We start from the raw sequence: 22238 nt of genomic DNA, 5'->3' as shown, positions 1-22238 counted from the left end.
CAGTCCGTTTTACCTGTTAAAATACCTCTCAAGGGACAATACAACCCATAAAATGCAGTTTTCCACTTGCCAAATGTGTTTTAAAGAAGCTGTATTTAACTATTTGCCATGTAAAGACAAAAAGTAATGTCTGCCTGAGCAGATAATTAAGTCATTCTCCCTCTGTGTGTGTTCTTCTCCTTGCTTTGTTTACACCAAATCTCGGATCTTGCAGCTTTAAAAAGACTTTATAAAATGAAATAAATGTGAGAATTTATCATGCATCTGTGTTGAAAGGAGTTGTTGTTGCTGTATATACATATACTGTATATATATAAATCTTAGTTTACATTTCCAGTTTAGTTTATCTTTTGAATTTATGGTGATATAACCATTTATACCTTCATGTGACATCACTGTTCAGTTCTGTTTCCTGAAAAAAAGAGATGCAAATAACATGATTGTGCATTACAGTGTTGAGGTTATACATGCATTCCGTGTATAACAAAAGGAGACCAGGGGGACCAGAAATGGCTTTGACCATAGACAGCATGGGTAAAGTATTTTTTGTAAAAAAAAAAAAAAAATTGAGTAAATGTGATTTTGAAGATGTTGTATGATTATGAAATTGTTTGAATATTTTGTAAATTAGCCAACTAAATAACAAATGTCATAATGTGGTAGGCCTAGTGACGTAGGGCCATAGGTCAAAGGCCAATCTCTCTCTGTCAACATGGAGGAGCGAGATAGAGGGTCAGCAAAGCGTAAAAGAAAAAAGAAAAAGAAGCTAAAGATGTTGCTTTGGTACAACAAATACCCTCTGTTTCAACATTTTCAGCAAAAATCTGTGGAAGGTGATGCTGTTACTGCTACTGACACTAACTGTCAGCAACTGTGAGGGAGAACGGTCATTTTCACGAATGTCCAGGATCAAAAATTAACTAAAAAGGATGACACAGAGACGCCTCTCCCTGCTGTCACTCATGGTAATTGAATCGGATCTCGTCCGGGAGTTGGACTTTGACGACCTGATCAATGACTTTTTATTCAAAGAAGTCCAGAAGAAAGACGGCAGTTAGGTAGGAAGATAGTTTTCACTGCGTTTGTGTGTGGTCGTATATGGCTCTGCACCATAGCTCTGTACTTAATTTGATGTTCATTCATGTATTCTTTCACGGTTTGTTGTTGTTGGTTTTATTTAAATTAAGGTGAATGTTTTCACTCCTAAATATAAATACTGTGGCCGAAAATGGCAGTCATTTAACAAGTCATAAAAGGAAATATAATTTCAAAGTACTCGTTATATTTTACGATATCATCACCTTAAAGCATGGGGAAAATATGATTTTGGGTTACTGTGTTTATATAAATGTAATTTATGAAGCTGTTATTGCTGCTAGACTGCCCCGTTGCACGCTTCCCTTGGGTTTTTTTAAACTGTTGTTTTTGAAAAGCTAAACACCAACAAATATGGTCTGAAGCAGAACATTTCATTAAATGAAATATGTAGTGAATTTTGGAAATGATTATATCCATCTCTTTTTCAATACATTTTGACTTTTGGACTAAGTTAATCGACTGAGCGCCACATCGCTCACCTTGTGTGTGAGAAAGATTGAGGCTATAACACATAAAGTTATAAATTATAATGCCAACATTATAAATGAAACTTTGATCTATTTGGTATAGCACTAATGACGTGTGGTTTTGGGTTGCCTTCTGCTATTGTGCAACCAACATTGTTAACACTGTATTGGTATTATTTAAAGATTTGATTTCTAGTTCCAGGTGTTATAGAGGCTTCTGGTAATTTGGACAGAACAAAAGAGAAACAATCTGAAAAACAATCTGAGAGAGAGAAGCTGATTCAGAGACCATTATGAAGTAAACAGGAGGCAGGTGTGCTTATAAAAACAGGTGTGTTAGCACATTTGGTAATAGAACATTAATCCTGTCCTGTGTAGTTTAGTGCCAAGATGTGTGCATAAACATAAGCCCACACTTGCTCATTGTTTTATTATTGAGCAAAACAATGAGCGTGTCCAACTCATGCAGGTAAACCTGTTGTTCCTCTGACTTCTCCTGTGTCCGTCTGACAGGCTAGGTAAGTGTTGTGGGTGGGGCATGTAATGAAGTATGCCTTCAGCTGTGCAGGTTTAGGTCGCTGTCCTCCGCATTCACTCACTGACTTGAACTTGAGTAACATGTGTGAGGGCGATGGGCCATGGGACTCCTGATAATATGAACTGGGCTGGACTATTGCAGGTCAGTGAGTCAAAAGCCATGCAAGGATTTTCCATTCTGATGGTGTCTATACTTACTGTGTCAGTGCTTCTGATAGAGAGAAAGGGTGTAACTGGAATGTTGTTCTTCTGTGCAATTTTGTAGTAAGTAGCTGGATAGACGCTGGAAATGTTCTCATTTTTTAAAGATTACATTTTTCTTCGTAAAGATTAAAAGAAAAACTGATGTGATTGTGAAAATGCAGATATATATGCAAATGTTATTTTTTCATTTTTGTAAAGCCAAGCACATGCTTTTGCTTTTGTGCATGTTTGTGTGTTAGAGTAATTGGTTGGAGATAAGTGAGCTTCATTGTACAGTCGCTTGCTTTTAAAAGAGCTCACTGCGGCATTCAGTTTAAACCTTATCACCACCAGGGAAAACTTCTATGTTCTGGCAGTTTGAAGTGCAACAAAAAGACAAATAAAATAAAGTATAATCATAACCTAAATTAAAAAGAAATTGGTTATTTTAAAAAGCAAAGAATTACTGCTCACAGCTTGTCTCTTTTCTCGTCAGAATCTGCTGGTGGTGGTCCATCTGCAGCAGTTCATATGTGGTTCTGTCCGATTTTCTATCCCAGAGGAGCAGGAGCCTGGTAGTCTGGCAGGGTCACTTAGTAAACACTTTCCACCTCAGTACCAGCTCCTGACCCAAGAGTATCTGTGGATGGACAAAAACACAGGCAATTTCTACACCACTGAACAAAAGATGGATCGTGAGACCCTCTGCCCCGAGGAGACAAAAGCTGAGGAATGCATTATATTACACAATGCTGTCGTTGGGCCCTCGGGAGACCTTATACAGTTTCCTGTGATCATAGAGGACATCAATGACAATGCACCTCATTTTGAAAACAGTGAAATACACCTGAGGGTGTCTGAGGACATGACTGTGGGGACCAGTTTCATACTAGATGACCAGGCTCAGGACAGGGATGCTGGACCAAACGGCGAGCTGCATTACCGCCTAGAAGATTCTGATGGAGTTTTCAGTTTAAAAGTGGAAGAAGACGGGCCTTTCATCATGCTGGTAGTGCAAACAGCTCTGGACAGGGAGACTCGGGACATGTATCACATGGCACTGGTGGCCACCGACTGTGGCTCAGAGCCTTTAAGTGCTACAGCAACTTTAATAGTCACAGTGACAGATGTTAATGACAACTGTCCAAGCTTCAGCGCTGACAGCCCCCGCAATGTCACCGTCCCCGGAGACTCCCCGAAGAACATGCTGGTTGCTCGGGTCAGAGCCACAGACCAAGATTCAGGCCCGAATGCTGCCATCGTCTACTCCCTCAGTCCCAAAGTCTCAGAGCGGGCCAAGAAACTCTTTAGCCTCGACAGCGTCACTGGCCACATCAGACTAACGCAGGACCTCCAGAGTGACATCTCCGAGGTGCTGCTGTTGAACGTGTTAGCTAGCGGCCATCACTGCCCCCCAGCAGACACTCAGGTAACCGTATCCGTCCTCCCCAAGGCGAACCAAGAGCTGACCATCAAGATCGGGTTCATAGCAGAGCATCAAAACCAGACTATAGTGTTACCAGAGAACCAGCCCCCCACCGTCTTAGCTGTTTTAGAGCTCGAGGGTGACAGCAGATTTAAAGGCTCATCTCTTGCCATTGAGAGCGAGGTGCCTTTCACTTTGAGCCCACAGAATGGCAAATATCTGCTTTCCACATCAAAGTCCCTAGACTATGAGATGAAAAGTGAACATTATATTTATGTGGTAGTGCAGGGGAGATCAGCTGAGGGATCTGTGATCATTTCTTCCAGACGAGTGATCAGGGTGTTGGTGGCAGATGTCAACGATAATGCTCCACTTTTCTTCCAGTCTCACTATCAGCTGGAGGTGGAGGAAAACAACCAGCCAGGGATGTCACTGCTGAGGGTCTCAGCGTCGGACGCAGACAGTGGATACAACGGCAGGGTGACCTACAGACTGGACAAACACACATCTACCATCTTTAACATTGCCCCCGAGACAGGTCAACTGTCTGTGTCAGCCGTTCTGGATAGGGAACAGCAGGGTGTGTACAATCTCACTGTGTTTGCACAAGATAGCGGCTCGCCTCCCTTGGAGTCAGTGGCTACAGTATCCATTCGTGTTCTGGACCACAATGACAATGCACCTGTTTTTCTGACCCCTCACTTCATCTTTTTTATCCGTGAGGATGTACCACCGTTCGCCCAGGTGGGGGGGGTTGGGGTGACAGACCCAGACGAAGGAGAGAACGGGAACACAGAGTTGCATGTTGTAAACAGCAGTGGACCTTTTGTTGTGGATAACACCGACGGGACACTGCGCACCACCAACAACTTGGACCGCGAGACAGACGATCGCTATGAACTCTACCTGCTGGCCAGCGATCATGGGCGCCCGTTCGCTTTGACTTCCACTGCCAGGGTAACTATCTTTGTGGAGGACATCAATGACAACCAGCCAAAAGTGATCCTTCCCAGCAGCAACTCCTCGTGCCAAACTGTCTCTCCAGCTACCATTGCAGGCACCATAATAGCAAAGATCTATGCCATCGACGAGGACTCGGGGCTGAATTCGGAGATTACCTACACTGTTGTGGCGCCAGAGTCAGTGCGAAACAGCAGCCCCTTCCGGTTGGACTCAAGGTCAGGGAACATCACCGTAGCTCAGCAATTTCTACAGAAAGACTTGGGAATGCATCACCTGTTTATTGTGGTCAGAGATGGGGGGAAACCAGCTCCACTTTATACCACTATCTGGGTTAATCTGTTGGTCAATGAGAGCGTGGGGCCCTGCAACTTAGACAGGGCGCCCACCTGGACAGGGACATCTGACTTGCATCAAACCCCCTCAAAGGCCCCCATATGCGAGGTGGAGGACACCAGATCTGCTCAGCTGACGCTGTTAGTAGGCCTGGGTATGATGCTGGTATCCACATGTTTGCTTGTGGCGACAGTTGTTTTATACCTGAAACAGAAGAGAAGAAGTCTACAACAGAACAAGAGGGGGCACATTGAGGAAATTGAGATTCCACTCAGGCTCAAAGACAAATATTACTCTGATGATTAACAGAATAAAGCAAGTAATGTGTGTAATCCTCAGTCGCACTTTGTCAAGGATGAAATCAGACTGTGAATTGAATACATTCTGAATATTTGTCAAAGGCTTCTTGCATTTTGATAATCAAATTTGTTGAAATGTTCAGATACACAGTGTATTCAAACATTGTAAAACTGCAACATTCTGTGGAAATAAAGTAGATCCATTTTCTGATAAGCTGCCTGGAAAGCGTATAAAAAGGTGATCTGATAAGTGCAGTATTTGAAGTTACCAGCAGAGAGTTGCAGACAAATGCAGAACACTGTATTTTTACATTTGATGTGTACAGTGTAGTCATCATAAGATGGAGCATATCACAGTGAGGCATTGCTAAAATACCAGTCATTATCATCAGGGATTATTCTCCATGACCCCTGCAGTGACAAGAAGACTGGGGGTAATGGTCCGCTATAAGTCGATTGTGTCTTTCTCAGATTTCTGACTCAGAGTGATGGGGAGTCTAAAGTATTTAGACACACAAAAGGGTTTAATGTTCCTCCACTGGGGAGGTGATGAAAGTCTCTCAAGCTCTGAGATGACCACAGGAGGCGGAGCGCAGCTGTGGACAGGTGAGAGGCGTCAGAGGGAAGGGACACCACCATCTCAAGTCACCGCCTCACACCTGTTATCCGATAGCGCTGCTACTCACCGACAGCGCTGGATCGCACCCAAAAGGCAGAAAAAAAACCTACTGTACTGCACCCGGTAAGCCAACAGGCTTGTTGTTTTGATGACAGCTGTTTGGAATGAAAACACGCTGTGTTCAAAGAAATCGTTGCAAAAGGCAGTTATTACTGGTACATTTGTGTGCTGGGGAACAATTGAGATATCAAAACCAGGTTAAGTGATGCATAAAATATGAATGAGTCAGGGTAAAACATTTTTTACAAATCTGTGAACACACAATTGCACAAAGAGGGTGGGATAATTGTTTTAGCTTTTACCAAAGGAAATGGGCTTTTATCTTTACGATATCATAAACTATTGAGTGATCTTTTTAAGATACACCTTTGTAAGACGAAAGGAGGAACACCATGAGTCGTAAAACACAATGTACAACAAGCTGGTTAGTAGAGAACAAGGCTTGTATAACATGAGTGGTGTTTCTCTGAGGATTTCAGAGCTAGCAGCTCAAAATAAATAATCGAATAGGGTTGTACTGTGACACTAACTGCATTCAATTAAAGGAAATAAAGTGCTACATGACAAAGTTACACATTAAAGAGGCATTTTGACAAAAGAAATTTCAGATTCTATTGGATTTAAAACATGTACAAATGTATATGAAACTGTAGTGGTTCAAAGGAGACATGTTTGACCTGGTTGACAAAATGTCAAACATCCTTATGGACTAGATTTTAGGACCATCAGGTTTAAATATGCTTTTTTGACAAAACTGAATTTTTCTCAAAAAATAAATCGTATTGTGGGATAAGACTTGTGTGTCTGCTGATGTACAAATGCTGTGGCAAGACAAAGCCTGCCATCTGCTGGACACAGAAGAAGCCAAATCTGGTCCTTTTATTTCTGGTATTTTGCCAGAGGGTGTAGATGAATCAGAGGACAGTCTCTCACTCCGCCACAGTCAGGTCACCTGAGATCAGTGATGCTTCCCTGCTGCATGCTACCCTGCTACATCTCATCTTAATCAAATTCTTTTTTTTTTCTTTTTTACTAAAGCTGAACATTTGATAGTGGGTTATGGGGTTGCATGAGCTGACATGGACAAAGAGCCCAGCTGGCATCGACCCAAATACCATGGATTATTTCCGAGATACACATCAGGGGTTTTATGATCACAAATGACATAACAATCCAGTCTAATTAAAATAGTTGTGATGGTTTTCTTATCAAAGAAACTCTGTGTGGTGATGATGAGAAATACCCCTCTTTGCCCCTCAACTATCCGGCTTAACAGGCTCTATCGCACTTGATTATTCCACATATTAATGGTCTGTGAATGCCACTTTAAGCTTGCTTTTAAAAAAAAAAAAAGGAACATTTCAGGACTAAATAGACCCATTTAAGAGATAAATGATAAAGCTCATATCAGTTTTGCCAGCTGGGATCTTCTTATGTTCAGTTCGGTATCTCAAACACTGCAGTCAAACAGATAGTATCTGACAATTTCCCGAAGCCTGGAGAGCGTCACCTGACTGTCCACAGGCTCAGACAGATCTTCTTCACTGACCACAGACAAACAGCATTTTATCATTCTCATAAACCATAATCCATCAGCTAATTCCTCTTTTGATTTATCAAGCTGAAAGCGTCGGCTTTAAAAAACAGAAGGCCTTGGAGAAACATGGACTGAATGCCCCAGCGTTGGGATGGTCAACAAACAGAGGAGGAAAAGTGTTTTTAATATGGTAAAAAAAAAAAACGTTCCCTCTTCTGTATTTGCATATGAAGTTGCACGTCGCTCTCTCCATATGCAAATATGCGTCCACAATGAACTAAGGACATTTCTGCAAGCGCAAGAACCTTGACCTCCTCATTATTCTCCGCCTTGAAGCTCATTGAAAAGCGACATTGTTTCTTTAAGATTGCACTTGCAGTCATCAGCGGGTCTGTCCATTGTTGGGGGAACAGAAAGCGAGTTGAGGTTGATATACGGGGGCCGACGACCAGTTGCGCATATCATCAGTGGACCAGCTGCGGTGCAAGCAGCAGTAGCCGACTTGAACGCATCCTTCCAGACATGGGTAAGCAACTCCAGCCACTTATTAGCCTTTAGCAGATAGAATACGTCACTTTATGAAATCTGCATTTTATTTCATGCGATTGCACGCTGATATATGAATGGGACTGTGAAAGGGCATCAGAAGTTATTACGGTTTTTTTTTTTTTGTCAGTTTAGAGGTCGGCTACTCACCGGCTGATGCACCATTGATATTATGAGATTTATTTCATGCTTGAGATGGCAGGGCCACTTTCAGAGGAGCCTTGTCGCATTTGCTTTCGGTCGCAATCTTTCTCAATTTTTAAAGAGCCGAACTTGGCCTCAGCTTTGCATTTCCTACCAGATCGAGGCCTGTTTTCATTTGAGTCACAATCGAGAGACTGTGGGCAGCTTTGGCTCGGAGGGCTTTAGCTCTTTGTTCGGGCTGGTAATCTCATTAATTTGTTAATTGGCACAAGGTGTGTCTGACGGCATGGCGGCTAATATTGGTTAGACGGTGTGGTGTTTAAAGTGCTGGTCTTTGTGCATGCCGTTAGCTACTTGTAGGCCTAACATTACTCCTGGTGACCAGGTTTCTTTGTGACTTTAATTTACTTCCTTCCTAAAATAACAACACTGAAAAATATTGTCTGTTATTTGCTAGTTTCCTTACTGTACTATCAGTACAGTTCCCTCATCCATACCACTGTAAAGTTATGCCATCTGAATGACAGTGATCACAGTTTGTCTCTCACATACACCACTCAGTTAAAGAGCTATCTATTTGCCCCTCCTGCCATCTGTGTTTACTGTAATGGTACCAACCACAGTCTGTCTGCCTCCATTGTGGGTGTCTGTGTGGATGCACCCATGCAAGCGTTTAATGGCACACATGCACACAGTTGCATTGTTTGTTTATAGCTTTGCTTTTTTTCCCCATCCTCTTCCAGCATAGACAGCTCCCCACTATCACTTTCTTGTTCCCCTGTCTCCCCAGAAGGAAGTCCACGAGTGTGTGCATGTGTGTGTCCGTGTGCGTCCAGCATAGAGGTGCCTCTGGTCTTTGTTTGCTTGACATTGGTGGCCCTTGTACCCCCATGATGCTGTGGGACAAAGACTGTTGTCTCTGCAGTCACAAAAGCTGCTCTCTCTCTCTCTCTTTCACTTTGTCTCTCCTCTCCGTCCTCTCCCTTTTCTCACACTCTCCATGCTGGCTAGTGAATGGAGTCAGGGTGTGAGCTGGGGTCAGAGCAGACACATCCCCATGCCCTTGTCCCTTTGGCATCCATTCAACAGGCACATGACTATTAAGGAGAATGCACCGCTTTACCATGGGAATGAAAGTGTTAACAGCTGCAGCTCGGTCCACAGTGTCAACGCAACATCAATTCAGATTTTAAATTAAATCTTGCTTACCTCTGGTTGTTATCTAGATAGTATGGAGATGGTTTTATGTGGCCTGGTTTTGAGATACCCACTGCTAAGAGTTCTGCCTCTGCTCCAGTTCAATGGATTGTGTGTGGTGTTTACACCATGAACGTAAATGACAGAGTTCATCTGGATAATCCAACTCTTTGTGCTCTCCCTTTTTTCCCCAAAGAAACAGTCACTATGGATCTGTTGACAGCGAGTTCTCTGAATCATACAGAAAAATTGATTTGTAGATCAATGGAAAATGAATCGGCAACAATTCTAATAATTAATTCAATATCGAGCATCTCTTTGATTATTTTGAAGATGCCAACATGGGCTGTCAGAAACTGTGGTAGACAATTCATTTACATTTTTAGACTAAATAACCTGGATTAATCAATAACGACAGTATTATTCGGTTGCAACCATAGATACAAGCAGCGCAAACAAAATTCCATTCACCTTCACTGTAACGTTTTGGAGGCAAAAGTGCACAACCAAAACTATCTGCATGGCCATCACCTTAAGTGAACACTTTTTCTTACATTTGATGTGGGTGAACTGTACTTGTACAGGTTGTAGCACATGTCCATATTAACTTAACAGAGAGGAAAGAATTAAAAAAAATATATATTCCTTCTTCACAAAGCACCTACTCTAAATTCTAGTGTGCATGATTTGCCCATTGGAACGACGTCTGTCTGTCATATTGCATCAGTTTAATTTTGCGCCCTGACTTTCACGCTGCTGCGTCTTGTCTGTCAGGTTGCTATGATTGCTGTATGCGCTGTTTGGGTGGGGTGCCGTACTGCTCCCTGGTCGCCACACTGCTGTGTTTCTCTGGCATTGCCCTCTTCTGTGGTTGTGGGCACCAGGCACTCACAGAGACGGAGAGACTCATCGAGACTTACTTCGCCCGTAACCTTCAGGACTACATCACCCTCGCCTACATGTGAGTGCTAAACCTAAGCATTTCCATCATTGGAGAGACATCTTTTTAACCCTGTTATGGAATTTCTCAGGTTCTATTCAGAAGATTTAGGTTTTTGTAAGCCTGAATTTTGACTGTTTTTCCTTTCCCCCCTCCTCCTCCTCAGCATCCAATATTTCCAGTATGTCATCTATGGTTTGGCCTCGTTTTTCTTCCTCTACTGCATCGTGCTGTTGGCTGAGGGCTTCTACACCACGAGCGCTGCCAAGCAAACCTTTGGAGAGTTCAGGAGCACCATGTGTGGCCGCTGCCTTAGTTCCTCGGTGAGAGGGCCCAGAGTTGGACAAGTAAAGGGGATTGGATGGGATTAATACACATATCACTCCCTGGTGGGTGCTGAGCTGAAAATCTTAAGGTTGCTAAAAACCTTTGGGAACATGCAAAGATAAGCATACAGTGTGTGTTAGAGAGAGAGAGAGAGAGAGAGAGAGAGAGAGAGAGAGAGAGAGAGACTGCTCATCCAATCGCTCTTCGATTATGTGCATCAGTTTATTATGATGATGCAGCCTAATGCTTTTTCTGCTCCCTCCTTGCACAGTTTATAGTGATTACATACGTACTAGCTGTGCTGTGGCTGTTGGTGTTCGCCTTCTCGGCCCTGCCTGTCTACTTCTTCTACAACATGGATGCCACCTGCCACACCATTGATGTGCTGACCGAGACGCCAGCGAGTATCAACCAGCTCTGTGTTGATGCAAGGCAATACGGTAACAAGACATCTTTTAATGGCAACCCCTGAGACAAGCTTCTTGCACTAATTCTATGAACAAATCCCATGAAAAGACCAACAATGAATTGTTTCTACTGACGATGCTATCACACTCGCAATGACGATGCTATCACGCTCGCAATGACGATGCTATCACGCTCGCAATGACGATGCTATCACGCTCGCTATGACGATGCTATCACGCTCGCTATGACGATGCTATCACGCTCGCAATGACGATGCTATCACGCTCGCTATGACGATGCTAACACGCCCGTAATGACGATGCTAACATGCTGATGTTTATCAGGTCTAATGTTAACCATGTTCACCATCTTGATTTAGCATGCTAATACTTAGCAGTTAACACAAAGTAAAGCTGAGACTGACAGGGATGTCATTAGTTTATCAGGTATTTGGTCAAAAGATATTGGTCAAATAAAAATGTGAAAGTTTTTGCCAAATTTCATGGCAATCCATCCCATAGCTGAGACAAAAGTCAGGGGATCACTGAAGTTAAATAGGATCCATCTTCTGGACACCATGAATCTTTGCAGCAATCCAGCTAAAAGTTGTTGAGATCTTTCAGTCTGGACTAAAGTGGTGAGCCCGACCGACATTGACATCTCTAGAGCTCCTTGAGTGTGGCCAACAGCACATTTGCCACACAATGAGCAACACTGTTGCACTGGGTGACATGATCTTTCATTACCATGAACATGGGCACGCAGTTGTAGAGTCTATTCACTGTACCGATGGTGTAAATATTCACCACCTCATCAAATGGGTATTAATCCGTAGCTGAAAATATTTCCCAACAAATTCACTGTTTACTCGTGTTTTGCAACATTTTGATAAACTACTCCTTTTTTAAAATAAACCTACTGTGTGTGTGTGTGTGTGTGTGTGTGTGTCTATCTATCTATCTATCTCTTCAATAGTAAGAACCAACAATGTAGGAAAGTCAAATAGTATTGCAAACGAAAGGACACATTGATGGTTTTGGTCTTTCATGCGATTTGTGGAAAGTAAGAAATATATAGAACATTGCCAACATGCTTTTGATCGTCACCGTACGTAAGAAGTGGACTTGAACGGGACATTTTTTATTTTTAACAGGGCTCCTGCCATGGAATGCAGTGCCAGGGAAAGCTTGTGGCATGACTCTGTCCACGGTTTGCAAGACCAGAGAAGTAAGAACCAGGACATAATTAAAGCTCTGCCGTCATGTTCTACAGTTTGCCTGACATGAAATGAAGACGCACGTCATCGCCACTAATGCAAAATCTCCCATCTCCTTTCAGTACCGAATGACCTATGACCTTTACATTGCTGCCTTTGCCGGCGCGGGCATCACTCTCTTGGCTCTGGTGAGTGATTATGCTTCAGACGGGGCTAATTTGGCTTCTATTCCCACAGTGGGGCACAATAGTGTTGTGGCTCATGTGACTCGGTGACGCACAAAGTGTAGGCGGTGAGGCATCCGAAACCTCCATGACTGATGACTTTTATACTATTGCTCTCTGTTCCTCTTTCTCAGCTGACACAAACATCATAATAATGCCGTAATGTCTGGTGATTTTCCAGCCAGGCAAATGGTGCACCCATTGTACCAGCATGCTCCATTACAGAAGCTGTTATACGGATGGAATCTATCAAATCAATGCCGTTAGCAGTTAATCATATTTCCTTCTTATTTCTGGATGTTTTTTGTATTCTCTTCACTTCTGCTCTGACACTTCCTGTCTCTGCTTCCTCCATAGCTGACCTATACTGTGTCAACCACCTATAACTTTGCGGTTCTTCGGTATCTGGGGAGAAAGGGCATAGTTGCACGGTGTTAGGCTCACCCGCTTCCTGTCTGCTCTATCACTTCTCCACCACCAACATGGGGACGGCAACAATTCTCTCCTTCCACATCATCTGCACAGAACCTCTTGTGGACTCTTAAAAATAATGTCTTTATATTTTTACTTGTTGGGAACAATGTTATTTTAATGTTTATCCTTTTCTTTTTGTTATTTTGTATGTGTGTGGGGTTGTCTACTGCTTTTACATGCAGTTAGTCTTATGTCCTATGCCATGTCACGAAAATATTTGTAAAATATTGTTTCTATTTCTGCTTCCCTTCGCATTCAAAACACAAATAACACATCCCTAATCAATTAACATATGTAAGAACTAACCACCAATTTGCAACACATGTGCTGCTAGAATGCAGCTGTTGCGGAGAAAAGGGATTATAGGTTACCATGGCTGCCATCCTTCACATCTGGTTGCCATGGTGGCAGACAAGCATGCATTTGCGGTCTCGCGCTGACCTCAGGACTTTTCTCACGGGCTGGAGAAAAGCCTCAACAATGGAGTCATGCCTGTTTTTAAAAGCTAGCCAATAAGGAGCCAGTTGTGGGGGCCACCTGCGCTACGAGTCTCTGCCAAGGGTTATATTACATGTCAAGGGAGAGGGTCCTCCTGACAAAGAGAGGGTTGGACCCCTCTAAAGCCTCAATGCAGCTCCTCTGGGACAGCAACCACACACACCATCCACAGGCTGCTGCATGACCCCCACCTCCCTCCCAATAATTGAAGTGATGGATTCAGAGGCAGAGGACTGAAGGAATTTTAGATGATTTTAAGTAGTTTCTTTCTGACAAAGGGACATACTTAGTTCTGATCTAGAAAGGTCTGAAATTGTTTCTCATCATTTTGAGATGGCAAAAGCACTAGATGCTAACTTATGGAGTGACCTCATATTATTAGACCTAAAACACACTGAGGTGTGACTAGACCCTGCTGTTAATGCATGACTGAGGTGCTTTTATAGAGATGGGGACAGCTTTGTTTTGTCTCTAATCCTTTGGGAATGTTCTTGTAGTTATTGTATAACACATCTTTTTACTTACTGTAGCTGAATTTACTACTTTTTTTTTACACTTTGGGTATTACCAACAATGTTTTTGCAGCATCATAAGTAGATTATTCCATTTGGTGTGAACTTTACCCAGCTGTGATTGGTGGATTTGTCAAATGGCAGCTGGCTGTTTATTTTTTTTTTTGTGTTGGTAAAATGTGGTAATAAAAAAAGAATATTCTTTGAAGTATTTGTGCAGAGTGCCTCTGAAAACATTTGTTTGTAGTCTGTGTGAAAGTGCGGTGTGTGGTGTTATGTGTCAGTGTTAAACTGGAGCTCCATCCCTGGCTTTCCGCCATATCGAGGGGCCAAGGTGTTTTGTAAGGTGTTTTGTATTCTCTCCTCTTGTGTCCACAGGTGCACTGTTCCCTGCACTTGGCTGTGAACCAGGCGTACCTGAGGAGGCTGGGGCACAGGGGAAAAGAGCGAGGCTATGACCTGTATGGGAGGTTGCAGAGGGACAGGGGGGGGACACTGTGCTCTCCATACCCTGCAAACCCATCTGACATCTCCTGACAGCGCCTTTAGTTCTGCTGCAGGGGCTTCATGACGACGATCACAACTGAGCTGCTCATCAACATTATTCTGTTTTGTGAAGTGTACATCTGGATTATTATTTGGTAAATTGATTCCCTTCATTCTTTTTGAAGTTTTCACTAAAATATCGGCTATTGTGTGTTCATGTCTAATGTTGTAAAATACAGGGAGTCGTAACATGTGCTTATTTCCTATAATGTTATGAGTTATTCTTTCTGTATATTTCCTTAAGTCAGACATTTAGTTTGAAAGGCAGACCTGCTTTTTTTTATTTTCTTCTGGCCAGGTCTAATTTTACAGTATGCGGTGCATGCTTGCTTTCCTTTTTAATGAAGAGGAAATAAACAGTGTTCACCGTCTCTCGGGTTCCCGCACATTCTTGATCATTCAATGACATTGAGGGTTTTGTGTGATGAAATTCGAACAAGGTGACCAGTGTTGTACTCTAGATCTTGCAGAGAAATATAGTAATTATTTTTAACACTACCTTATTACTGCAAATATTGTTTTTTTTCCCCCTGATGGTAAAATGACTGCTGACCGCTGGAGAGCTGAGGTATACTGATTAATTTGAGTGACCTATTTTAGTTTCAAAAATAGTGGAAGAGCTTTTGTTTTTAAACTTTAAAGTCATGTTCAAGGCACACACGTTCATGAATTTCAAACAGGAGAGTTTCTGCATTTGGTATGTTGCGTGTTTTATTTGTAGCCAAGCACTGGAGAGTATTCTCCGCGTTGCCAGCATGTTGGCACAACCATTTGTATCCCCCGTAGTGCAAAAAGAGAGAGAGGGAAGTTGCCCATCAGATCAACACATAATCAAGAGGAACAGTCTGACTTTCACACAGCTTAAATCACACTCATGGGTTGAGCACTGAGCGTGAGACAGACGTTCAGTATCACTTTATACATCAAATGAATGCCCTTTGCAATTTACATAAGCCATTAATATGGACAGCCCAAAGAAATTACTTTTTACATTCATAAATATTACAGCAACAGAAAAAAATCCAACATAAGACAGCAACATGTATGGTTATGCTACCCGCTTCTAAGTACCACTAGTTCTCAGGTAAACACTGATCGGCTACATTATCTGAACAAATGGTAAAGAGAAAACATTAACACTGACAAATGATAAGCTAACGGCCCTCATTTTTGCTTTGAATTAATGTAGGCTACCAGCTTGATTTAGTTAAAATGCCCTAGTCAGTTCACAGTTAATTAAGTTTCTCTCATACTGCCGTGTGTACTAGTACTCAACACACGTACGATAACCACACGAACAAGCCATTTATTAGAAGCCTACATTAAAGCAAAGAACCATGTAATAAGTAAAAATGACGGTACCTGATTCAATTAGGTTCACTTTCACAGTGAAGCTCTTGTAACGTTCCCCATTAGTCTGCACACACATTGAAATATGATGCAATCTTTACTTGAAAAGGCAAATCTCAGGCTGAGAGAATACACAAGATCTCCAACACTAGACGCAATATAAACCACTATTCCAGCAGCAAGGAAAATACTGATGAGGATGAATTTAGACAACATTAAACTTAATTTGAGGCATTGAATATCAGCTGATTTTTTTTTGGACTACACAGGCAATGCCCTGAATGGCCCATAGCAGTAAAACCAAAGGAAGCCTGTATGTAAACACATTCAAATGAAAGTAAAGTATCACCAAGGGGAAAACAAGTAAACATTGTTCAATTGTCAGAATATATATGCTTCACAATACTTTATGAATGGACAGGAGAGGTGACGCACAATGCATGCATTATTAGTAACAGCCTTATCCTTGTGCTCAGGTTACTTCACCTTCAGCTGAGACCTGGAATAGCCAGACAGACAGCACAAGGTGTACGTAATGTATCGGTGAAGCACAGGAGACCTTCAACAGAGGCAAAGCTAAAGGACTGGAATGTTAAAGCCTGCCACGCGATCAACGAAGCAGTCACAGGATTACAAACGTGCCAATATTATGAAAATGATTGATGATTAAGAAAATTATAACCGCGTCTATACATCAGGAAAACAGACTAAAATCAACCCAGAAATCAAATCTAAACGGACTATTACACAATGTCTGCAAAAAACAATAGGATGAAAATGTGCTTCACAGAAAAATAAACAGCAGTTTATCAACAGCAGCAGCAAAAGCAGTATTATTTTTTAACTTCGAGAAACACTGAACCTTACTTATAGTAAACAGGCCCATGTACATTAATAATGGGAAATAATCTGATAATGCCAAACTCGTACACCTGACACCTCCAGCTACACACTAGTGCAGTGCTAACACATATAATAGACAACTGGATAAGGGCACCACAAAAGCACGTACCCAATGCTGACAGCAAGAGCTGCAAAATTAAAGCTTTCAGTTCCCTTCCCATTGAAGACAAGCAAGGTCATCCTGCTTTTGTGAGTAGCAATCATTTGAAATTCCTCGTACCTAAAATCACATGTTGGGAGTTCTCATGCATAATATCTGCCTGGGTTAGGAACACTGTCACTCACAGACACCATCTCTCTGCTGAAAGATCTAAAAACAAGAAAATGTGACGTATTCAAAGTCCCTCTAAAACCCAGGAAAACCAGCTCACGGACAGACTGTTGAGCAGATACAAGTTCGACTGTATGTTGCTGTAGAGTGTGCTCGTCAAGAGAGTGGCGGCGTATTCTCCCAACCACAGTTTCATTATTTCATTTAAAGAGAAATGCTCTGAAAGCACTATTTGATACAACTCCTGCATAGGCAGACCAAGCTGAAGCTGGGCAGAAATGTTTTTGTGCATCACAACTGAAAGCAGATAAGAGTACAAAGGAAGTGAGTGCCCGTTACAGTGTGCCTGTACCGTGGTTAGAGCAGTAATTCAACCTTGACTCCAGCTGAACCCCCGACACAGCGCTCCACAGAGCAGCTGTGTCTTATCCACATTATCTTTAGGGGATACCGTACATATTACCTTGTACCTACAGCACGTTTACCATTATAACAATGGGCGAGTTTCAGCCAAAGAGATTAAGACAAGGTGGATTCACACCTGAACCAATCAGCAACAAGACGCACGGGAGTTTTTGCGGTTGCCATGTAGATCGATAGCACTACCCAGTAGTGCGTGGTCAATCTGGTCCTCAGCAGCCAGAACCTCCCTGACAGCTGCCTCGAACGCAGCTGTGACGTTAGTGTCATCCTTGGCACTGGTCTCAAAGTAAGGGCAGCAGCCGGTCTCTTCGCACCAGGCCCGTGCTTCGTCCTCCCCCACCTCCCTCTGCTCCATGTCCACCTTGTTGCCGAGCACCACAAAGGGGAACCGCTCCGGGTCTTTAACATCCGAGTAGTACATGAACTCCTTCTTCCAGCAGCCGAGGTTTTGGAAGCTCTGCAGGTCGTTCACAGCAAACGTGAGCAGGCAGCAGTCGGCGCCTCGGTAGAAGGGCGTACGCAGAGACTTAAAGCGCTCCTGGCCGGCTGTGTCCCAGATCTGAAGAGTGACCAGGCGCCCGTCCACCTCCAGGTCCCGGTTTAGGAACTCCACGCCAATGGTGTGGAAGGACTGGGAGTCAAAGCGGTCCGTGACGTAGCGGTTCATTAGTGAGGACTTGCCCACTCCACCGTCCCCCAGTAGTATCACCTTCAGGAGTAGGCTTTTCCCGCTCATCATGTTTCCTTCCACCCAGCAAGGCCTCCACACCAGGTGGCAGACCAGGGTCAATTTAACCTAGAAAGAGTGAGAAATACTACACATTCAAAAGGGAAACCAAATCACTTGGAAATTAAACAATTCTCAGGAAACATTCAACACCCAAAGTAGTCTGAGGGCTTGACTTTATGGATGATTCAGTGTAGATAACACGGGGAAAAGACTGCTGTTCTAGCAACATCTGTATTCGACCTCATAGGGGCCTTACTGACGACAAATGAAAGGGAGATGTGTAATGGTTGACTAGTGTCAGGGACACGATAACAGGGGTGAAGGACCGAGAAGTCTGCCTGAGGTCTCTGGTTGAAGCTCTGGGCTGTATGTCTAGTTGTTTACTACATGACAGAGCAATACTACACATGTACTATGTTTGACAGCCATAGCGTATGAACATTATCGTACAGAACTTAAGACAACATTAGCTTCATCCTAGTTTTTTTCCTACGCCACAATAACAGGGGCGAGTCAAGTTAACGGGCTGACCACTGCACCTGCGCAGACCACAGACATGTACAAGCTTGTTGTGACTGGCGGCTAAAACTCTGATTAAACTGCTCCGTCGAGAGTCTCTGTGAAAACTGTTAATGAAGTGCTTCAGAATAGAAGTTAACTAAGAACCGAAACAAGTGAGAGGCTTCTAAAAAAACTACAAGCAGATACCAACAGTGTAGCGGCTCAGCAAGCATCTCAGCCAAATAACAAGCTAGCCGGCTGGTGTGGTGGCTTGTTGACATTCTGCCCTGGCCAGGCTAACCGTTAGCTTCAGTGCATCTGCGACTCAAAACTATATTTAAAGCAACAAAAGAACGCACGTTGCAGTGAGGTGATGTATTTATAATGTAATGCATTAAATACAAGTAGAATAAAATGCATGTATGTGACCTCACCCTGTTCCTGATTGTTTATGTCGCGTGGTCCACCTTACATCTGACCGAGGTTTGGTGTCGTGACGTGCGCGCCCCGATCGAGAAACTGCACGTGCACATTGCCCACACGGGTCCTAAAACCCGTAAAGTTCACTTTTTTTAATAAACGATGACACGATGAAGTGTCACTGTGAGGTGTGGTTACTGTACAAAGCGCATTTTGAAGTATTTCACCTGTGCTACTTTATACTTATATATACATATACTACTACACTACATTTCAGAGGGAAATATTGTACTTTTTTACTCAGTTGCATTTATGTGACAGCTGTCACTAGTCACTTTTCAGATTAAGATTGTGTGCAAAGCAGACCTTGACTTAATAAAATATGATGTATTGTTATAGATTAAAAACCACCCAACAGTGCATAGATCAAATCTACCTCAACACAATTTATAATAATAGGGTACAACACACACAGGGGCTCATAACAAGTAACCTACTTTTACTCGTGGTACTTTAAGTATATTTTGCTCCTAATACTGTAATACTTTTACTTAAGTAAGATCCCCAAAAATGCTTAAAGCAGAGGACACCTGTAAACTGTGCATTTTAGAGCAGTATATTTGACAATAATAAAGGTACAAGAATGCAATTACCGAGTAAAGACTACAATTGAAATCGCCGTGGATAAAAAAAAGTATTCGACCTATACGAAATTCATAATTTATACACAACTTAATTTATAACAACTTTCATACATTGACAAATCATATCATTTGCATTATTTAGTTCAAACCAATTAGGGAAATCAAATGAAGGAATGACATGGATACTTTTTATTAGAGGCTTTTGACATTTACTTCTGCGGATGTGACTCTATTGGTAGTACAAATGTACCAGACTGGTTTGCATTAGTACATTTCAAAGCTGTTTTGACTTATGGCTCGATTTATAAAAAAATAAAAATGTATGTATTGGTGAACTATTTGTTATCATACCTTTACAATGAGCATCTTTTCTATTATGTTCACACCCTACGTGCCTGTCGTGTCCTGGTAAATTTAGGGTTGAATTTGTCCAAACTGAACATAGAACAAATTGCAGGTTGCAGTGTCCGGACGTTTAATAGAGCAGTACACACTCCGGACCTGTAGGTGGCGGTGTGCAGCGTGGGTTCGTTTACTACCCGAAGAAGAAAAAAAGCTGAAACGTAGAAGAAGAATCCAGCTGTTTTCATTCCCTCTGTACCGTTGGCTGAACAGTCTACACTTTGTTGTCCCTGCTCCTCAAAAGGAGAATAGCTGCATGTTTTACTGTTTGAAGAATCAAGAATAACGCACCTTCATGTGTTTGCTGCAGCGGTGATGGTAGGAAACAGTGTTTATGTTTCGATATTGGTTCGATAGTTGCTCAGTTAGCGCTGACACCTATAATTAAAACGTTAGAGTCAATATTTCTAATGTTTGTTCAACGACTTTAGCTGCGAGGATAAATAATAACATCCGCAATACTTTAATATGGGTTATGATGAGCGCCAAAACACAGCGTGGGGTTATTTGCGACACTTATGAATCACGCCTATTTTAATAAACAGATTAAAAAAATCTAATTGATTTGTTCGTTTGAATGGTGACCTACTTGTAATCTCTGTATTGTGTGTTGCTCTTTTCAACCTTGTAGATGGCGGGTAGGGGCAGGCTCGTGCCCTGTGCGTGTCTGGGACTGTTCGGTGTCCTGTGCTGGGTCTGGGTCTCTTTTGCCTCCTTTCCAGATGACCAACATCCCCTGGAGGCCTCGGATGCATTGGACCGAGGAGCCTTTCAGCCCCAGAGTGCTCTGTTAGAGATGGAGTTTGCCTCCATCGGTCCATACAGAGGACCTGGCAACAAAGACCGCCGCAACAACAAGGAGCTGCCCATCCTCCTTTGGTGGAGTGGAGGTCTGTTCCCACATTTCCCTGGGGACTCTGAACGCATCGATTGTGCCACATCCTCCTGCCTGGTCACAAGCAACCGCAAGGTACCAGAGATGTATAACCTCGTGAATCCTTTTAATGAAACTCTTGGCTCAGACGGAGAGAAGATGCATGCTCACATTAATAATAATCATGATCTGACGTTGTTCTGACTGCCAGTAACGTTGAGTTTGATCTTGAAAGGTCCAGCTGTACAAACGGACCGCATCCATCATCTTTTATGGAACAGACTTCCGGGCATATGAGGCGCCACTCCCTCGTCTCCGCCACCAGACCTGGGCGCTGTTCCATGAGGAGTCACCCATGAATAACTACATCCTCTCCCATGGACCGGGAATCAGGCTGTTCAACTACACTGCCACGTTTCGCAGGGAGTCCGACTATCCGCTGACCCTGCAGTGGCTGCCTTCTCTGGATTACTTGCTGGAGCCGGTGGTCGTGTCCCTGGAGGAGAAGAACCGGCTGAGGAGGGAGGGCCTGGGTCCTGTGCTCTACATGCAGTCTCACTGCGATGTACCATCAGACAGGAACAGATATGTCCAGGAGCTCATGAAGTATATTCAGGTACAGTACAGAGATGCATGCTTGAAGAGTGAAGCTGTTTCCAGTTTAGTACCTGGCTTGTTAAGACTCCTAAATCAAACCTGTATGCTGCATAGTGAGCAGCAATTTTCCAATTATCATAACCGAGGAGGATTATAGTTCCACAATCCACACGCTGTAACATTGCTGTATATAAAGTAGTTGGTAGGCACATCTCCATGGTCTGTGGTTCCTTCATTTTAAAAAAGGAAAAGAAAATACTAAAAGTAAGGTCTGTTGAAGTATTATTTATTTCGCTCTCATCCTCAAATAGGTATTTTTTTTGCCTCTATACCTGTTGTGAAAACATATCACGACACATTTCTGCTTGGTGTTAAATACCATTCTCCTCAATTTTGAACCCTGCCATAGCTATCCTTTACAATAAACCTCAACTGGATCACATGCACTGAAAATCTGTAGCTCTTCCTCGTTTCCACTTGCACACAAAGGTTAAGAGGTCAAAAATATGAATCCTCACGCATGCAACTGCAGTAACACCTTTGTAAATGCTTCGTGTGTATATATATAT

At 42.8% G+C, this 22238-nt stretch overlaps 4 protein-coding genes across 6 annotated transcripts in view; 3 read left to right on the top strand and 1 right to left on the bottom strand.

The window, feature by feature from the left end:
* The first annotated feature begins 2115 nt into the window (after positions 1-2115).
* Positions 2116-6316, top strand: pcdh20l (protocadherin 20-like). Of its 2 annotated transcripts, XM_031857773.1 has the most exons (3): positions 2116-2244; positions 2782-3714; positions 4096-6316. In XM_031857773.1, the coding sequence occupies exons 1-3, from the start codon at positions 2197-2199 to the stop codon at positions 5311-5313; spliced, it is 2199 nt and encodes a 732-aa protein (XP_031713633.1). In that variant the 5' UTR covers positions 2116-2196; the 3' UTR covers positions 5314-6316. The 2 variants fall into 2 exon arrangements, with proteins under 2 accessions (XP_031713633.1, XP_031713632.1); XM_031857772.1 differs by having other exon boundaries at positions 2782-6316.
* A 1472-nt stretch (positions 6317-7788) lies between these two features.
* Positions 7789-14925, top strand: plp1a (proteolipid protein 1a). 2 transcript variants are annotated; one of them, XM_031857778.1, is made up of 7 exons: positions 7789-8048; positions 10184-10370; positions 10516-10672; positions 10948-11116; positions 12238-12311; positions 12423-12488; positions 14387-14925. In XM_031857778.1, the coding sequence occupies exons 1-7, from the start codon at positions 8045-8047 to the stop codon at positions 14543-14545; spliced, it is 816 nt and encodes a 271-aa protein (XP_031713638.1). In that variant the 5' UTR covers positions 7789-8044; the 3' UTR covers positions 14546-14925. The 2 variants fall into 2 exon arrangements, with proteins under 2 accessions (XP_031713638.1, XP_031713639.1); XM_031857779.1 differs by lacking the exon at positions 14387-14925 and adding an exon at positions 12882-14225 and having other exon boundaries at positions 7817-8048.
* Positions 14926-16143: 1218 nt separating this feature from the next.
* On the bottom strand, positions 16144-19237 carry rab9b (RAB9B, member RAS oncogene family). The gene is made up of 2 exons (XM_031857780.1): positions 19167-19237; positions 16144-18297 (listed from the first exon to the last, which is right to left on the bottom strand). Exon 2 carries the CDS (start codon positions 18238-18240, stop codon positions 17629-17631), a length of 612 nt encoding a protein of 203 aa, XP_031713640.1. The 5' UTR covers positions 18241-18297; positions 19167-19237; the 3' UTR covers positions 16144-17628.
* A 1133-nt stretch (positions 19238-20370) lies between these two features.
* Positions 20371-22238, top strand: part of pofut4 (protein O-fucosyltransferase 4) — a 5705-nt gene continuing 3837 nt past the window's right edge. Inside the window, exons 1-3 of the mRNA XM_031858081.1 lie at positions 20371-20516; positions 20830-21168; positions 21308-21688. Of these exons, the coding sequence (XP_031713941.1) occupies positions 20514-20516; positions 20830-21168; positions 21308-21688 (723 nt within the window). The 5' untranslated portion in view covers positions 20371-20513. The remainder of the gene's footprint in view (positions 20517-20829; positions 21169-21307; positions 21689-22238) is intronic.

This window comes from Anarrhichthys ocellatus, unplaced genomic scaffold (assembly GCF_004355925.1).
Source record: "Anarrhichthys ocellatus isolate YVR2014 unplaced genomic scaffold, GSC_Weel_1.0 scaffold19, whole genome shotgun sequence".
In the NCBI taxonomy this organism is placed as follows: domain Eukaryota; kingdom Metazoa; phylum Chordata; class Actinopteri; order Perciformes; family Anarhichadidae; genus Anarrhichthys; species Anarrhichthys ocellatus.
Note: the sequence above shows the minus strand (reverse complement) of the source record. Positions and strands in the feature narration are given on the sequence as shown.

Coding starts and splice junctions, on each gene's coding strand:
- pcdh20l (XM_031857772.1), top strand. CDS start 2,197: ATGGGCCATGGGACTCCTGATAATATGAACTGGGCTGGACTATTGCAG. Junction 2,245..2,781: donor ACTGGGCTGGACTATTGCAG/GTCAGTGAGTCA, acceptor TTTTCTCGTCAG/AATCTGCTGGTGGTGGTCCA.
- plp1a (XM_031857778.1), top strand. Junction 10,371..10,515: donor TACATCACCCTCGCCTACAT/GTGAGTGCTAAA, acceptor CCTCCTCCTCAG/CATCCAATATTTCCAGTATG. Junction 12,489..14,386: donor GCATCACTCTCTTGGCTCTG/GTGAGTGATTAT, acceptor TTGTGTCCACAG/GTGCACTGTTCCCTGCACTT.
- rab9b (XM_031857780.1), bottom strand. CDS start 18,240: ATGATGAGCGGGAAAAGCCTACTCCTGAAGGTGATACTACTGGGGGAC.